The 4,983-nt window shown below is 43.1% G+C and overlaps 1 protein-coding gene across 1 annotated transcript; it reads left to right on the top strand.

Moving 5' to 3' along the window:
* Positions 1-336: 336 nt before the first annotated feature.
* SARC_01333 (serine/threonine protein kinase) lies at positions 337-4,889 on the top strand (the record flags this gene model as incomplete). The annotated part of the gene is made up of 4 exons (XM_014304930.1): positions 337-488; positions 885-1,006; positions 2,203-2,396; positions 3,591-4,889. Coding segments are annotated over 4 exons (1,767 nt in total), but the record flags the coding sequence as incomplete, so codon positions are not given.
* Between the last annotated feature and the right edge of the window lie 94 nt (positions 4,890-4,983).

The following is a 4,983-nucleotide window of genomic DNA, read 5'->3' on the forward strand; positions in this document are numbered from 1 at the left end:
TGTGTGTGTGTGTTATATATATATATATATATATATATATATATATGTATATATACGTATATATTTGCATGTATATAAAGAGAAAGAGACTGGTTTCTCTGTTCACGTGTGTATCGAAGAGGAAGAGCTTCCTTAAAACAGCGTGCATACACCTTGCCTCATCTATGAAATGCCCTAACCTTCAGAGATTTCGGCAAGTTTGGGGTTGCTGTTTTTTTGCTCTCATTCCTTGGAACACCCGAATTTGAGCAATCTATAATCCCTACCTTCCTTATAATATATGTGTCAATGACTTATCTAACTGGTCATTCAACTCACTTCTCCCACTATCTATAGTCTAATCGCCATCCTGGGACGCGCTACCGAGAAATAGGGCATACCCACAATGGGATACAGCCTGTAGTAGTACCACCACTCCTCTATTGTGAAAGTATGGGGTCTCTTGGGGTGCATATATTCACTGCCATCTCACTATCTGGGGCAGAGAGGTATGTATGGTATCTGATGTGTGCATATCGTCGGCCAGGTTGCCTGGTTGGGTTGGTTTGTGATGGCTAGGGATGTGTACACGTGGTAGACTCCAGTGACTATGCTGTATGTATTCTATTATTAATGGTTCAGATAAGGTTGACATTCCAATTTCTGAATTTTGATGTATTGTTAAGTGTTTAGAGCCATGTAACCAATTAATCGTGAACAGTATATGCCTTATTCTCGTTGCTTGGCATCAGCATTTTTCACATATCACGTTGCTGCAAATTATATGCATAGCATTTTTACATCTAAAATGGTTCTTGATCCCCGCAGTGCTACACATAACTACATCTGGCCACCATTCACATTTTAATGTAATCTGCTTACGTTCCTGCGTTCAATCTCGGTAGAGCTGACAATGGCTTGCCGTACACTCCCTACTCGGTCAATATGACCGGTCGCTTTGAGAGTCTCAAGGGCATTCGACACCCACACCTGTGCGAGTACATCGACCTTGTCATTGGCGATCATGGTGTGTATTTGGAATACGCGTAATACTGTGTTGTTAAATGGTTGAAAAGGCAAAAGGCACTGTGAATGTCTCGGAAATTGTAGAAAGGAATCGGCAAGTTGTCGGAAATTGGCCAAAACGATTAGAAGTTACTTTGAATTGAAGAAAGATTTGGTTGTGTTCTCTCAAATTGGACGGAGAAAGTGCGTATGGAAACTCCGAGCAGCATCCAAGCAATGTTATCGGTCGCTGCGTGTACTATAAGGGAGGCATTCGCCACCTGCATGTATACCATTGCACAGGCTCTCTCACAGCGCGCATCGTGCGTATGTGCTTACTTATTGCAGTTACATTGACCTCCGATATATGTCCCAATTTCAACGCTTTGTACCGCCGCCCCCGCGTATTGATCTTTCTGATTTTATGATCGTAAAGTGTTGTTTGCTTGTGTGAACGGCTAGAAACACAGAGAATCTGATTGGTGTTCGCCAGGATATTGCTACCAGTCAGCAGTATTCCCAGTCTTCACCGTCTTTTGTAGCGGTATTTATAAATCGGTATCATGAAAGTTATAGGCTATTACATACACGAGCAACAAGAATGGAACCAAGAGACTAAAATCGGTGTTAACCCACTAGAGTTGTCATAGAAGTCGTGCAGGAATGGTACTGGCAGTCTGGAATGTTCACATTTTCACCAGACATATATATATATATATATGTCTGTGTGTGTCTGTGTCTGTGTCCGTGTCTGTCTCTGTCTCTGTCTCTGTATGTCAGTATGTATACGTAGTTTTAGGCCTATATATATATATGGATATGGATATGGATATGTATATGTATATGCATATATACATATACGTATATACATATATATATATATATATATATACTTATATATATATATATATATGTATATGTATATGTATATGTATATATATATATATTTGTATATATATATATATTATACTAATATATATATATATATATATCTGTATATATATATATATATATGTATATATATATATAATAAAATACATATATATATATGTGTGTAATATATTATATATATATATATATATATATATATATGTATGTATGTATGTATGTGTATATCTATATATATATGTGTGTGTGTAGATGTATAGATTAGCAACGTTCATGTACAAAAATGACCAAATTATGCACCTTTATCACTTTACCATCCCTACCTTGCAGAGAGGGTGATGGTAGTCTCCGAGGCCTACACCACCACACTGAGCGATGTCATTGCGAGTGGTGTACCTATACCAGAGGACCAGATTCGTCACTGGACTGTACAGATCGTCTGTGCGTTGCACCATCTGAACACATTGGGTACTTGCCACCGGCACCTGTCACCGGAGAGTATACAACTCACTATTCCGTACGAGGTAGGCGTGAATTGATTGAGATGTAATGGCTTTTGAGCCCGTTAGTTTGATGAGGGGATCGGCCGTGTTACGTGATGGTTGCCTATTGAATATGTTTATTCGTATATTATAGTGCAATACGACATATTGTGCAGGTGCTCACACCGTACAACGGATGTGTGGACTGGGAACGATTGTATACCGACTTAAAGCTGTGGCTTTAGTCGAGACATGCTGTGAGAAGCTGCAATGATAGCGCAATGTGCTGACAGGTTTTGCGAGTGATGGTCGTCTTATGCGCTCAAAATGTTCACGATACTCCTGCTAAATGTCAGCCACGTGGAGAGTGTCGGTTTACCGTACCCTTCTAGGCACGTGAGAATTAAGAACAGGTATGCAGTGTATAAGTTACCAGATGCTTTACACTACGCCCATATTTTCTGTACTATGTAGATGCGAGTTGAAAGGATATACTTATCAGAATAAGGGGAATTGATATTAAATACTCGTCAGTTCACAGGGTGGAGTGACTCTTGAGCTGCAAGATTCAATACAATGTGTGAGCCCGGGTTTATATAAAAACGACTGCGTGCTTCTGGGGATGTGTATGAATTTACGAGTGTGTCGCGAATGTTTTCTTGGCGATACAAACACAAAACCACCTTTTGTCGCCTGGGAGTCTCCAGTTCACTCTGCTCTGGAACGAGATACAAATCTGATAGATGGACGTTTCCCTGTGCATAGTCATGCGATGATAAGTAGGTAGTCAATCATATTCGACTGTACAACACTGTCATAGTAATTCGGAGGGGTAGTATCCGATAGTATTCAGGGTAATCGTTCTGCCCCGGAGTTAACCGGATGATCGAAAGCCTATCCTGACCCCTCCTCCATACCATCGCTTTCTTTCACGAAATTCCGTGCCCATTTGATGATATTTAATGCGGATGTGGTCAAACTTGGCATTTAGCTCTAATTCTTCATGGTGGTTCGGCTTACAGATCCAAACCTGACCTGTAGCTTTGACTGCGAGGAATATTGGCATCGAGACACCTGGAATGATAGTTTTTTATCAAACACATTTTGTAGATACAGCTCGGGATTCTATTTGTTTGCGTGTTCAACAACAGACGTCCTCTAAAAACATTTAATGACAGCTTTATATTGTGTAGCCATCAATAACCTTCTACCGCTTTGTCCCTCTTCTCGGCTCAGATGCGAAAAACGTGGACGGACAGTGCCGAAGAAAAATCGTCTACACACTCTTCCCTCAGTCGCACGGAGAGTATGGGGCAAGCCGCTAGATTTGATGACGGCACGGATAATATCGGTGCAGCACAGAGGCCGGGCTCACAAGACACTCGGCAGCGCTGCTGTAGGCGGGAGTGTACGCCAGACAAGTTTATCATCCAACCCACCGGTGCAACCAGAACCAGGCCTACGACCGATGCTGAACATACAAACGGGTGTCAGTGTAAACCAAGTAGACATAAGGGCCCCGAAGGAACTAAGTTTTCGGGTGGGGACGTGAGGCTTAGCGGGTACGGTGACTTCTATCTCACAGCCAACGGCGCCGAGGTGGCCTTCCCCTTTGGTGTGCCTGAGTATATGGCCCCAGAGCTGCTGGCGCTGGAGTTCGCTAAGGCGAGTACGGATCCAGGCTCAGTGATTCCCGTGCACACCACACACCCGGTCCTCTCAGTCGATCCCAAGGGCAGGCATATCCCTCTGCCAGGTTGTCATTCGGACTGTGACGAGACGAGTGCTGTGGGGAATGTGGCATCAGATGTTGTAGTGGACGCAGGCGCTAATCCGAAGTTTGATGTGTGGGCACTCGGGCTGATATTGCTCGAGTTGACGTTAGGGTCGTATCTATGGCAGCGAGATAGGGGTGCTACAGCTGACACTGCTGCCCGATCTACAGGAAACAATAATTTACGTAGTGATAAGGACATTCGCAATGCGGATAGACGGAATGCCTCAGAGTATGGTACTTCCCATCATGATGGCAAGCATAGTAACGGTGGGGACAGCCGCAAGAAGAGTAGCCTCGGAGAGGCAAAGGGCAGTAGGTATGGTCCGGCGAGTGTGAGGGCAGATGGTAACCAAGGCAACGCTAGTAGACCGGTCCGAAAATCAGAGGATCTGGAAGAACTTCTGTGCGATATTCTGATGCTCGCACAAGATGTCCCGTTGGATGTTGGTGGTACAGCGGATGAGGATTGTGTGGGTGTGGGTATCGGTGGGGAAAAGTCTGCTGACCAAGATGACAAGAGTTTTAGTGTTTTACCAGGAGAACGGTATAGCACACGTAGTGCGTTACAGAAGATTTGTATGAGTCATGCAGCTCTGCTAGAGGAGAGATTTGCTGACTGCTTCAATCGGGACACGGGAGTTGTGAATCTGCCAATGAGCGACGAGATGCGTGATTTTATATCGTTGTGTCTGAGGATAAGGCCTGGTGAACGGCCAACGCCGGGACAACTACTGCAGCATCCATTTCTGAATATGTAAGCATACACAATGTGCACATAATGATCATGCATATATATATATATATATATATATATATTCATTTTTTTAGTATTTATTTATATATATTGTGTGT

This window comes from Sphaeroforma arctica, assembly GCF_001186125.1.
Source record: "Sphaeroforma arctica JP610 unplaced genomic scaffold supercont1.52, whole genome shotgun sequence".
Lineage (NCBI taxonomy): Eukaryota > Ichthyosporea > Ichthyophonida > Sphaeroforma > Sphaeroforma arctica.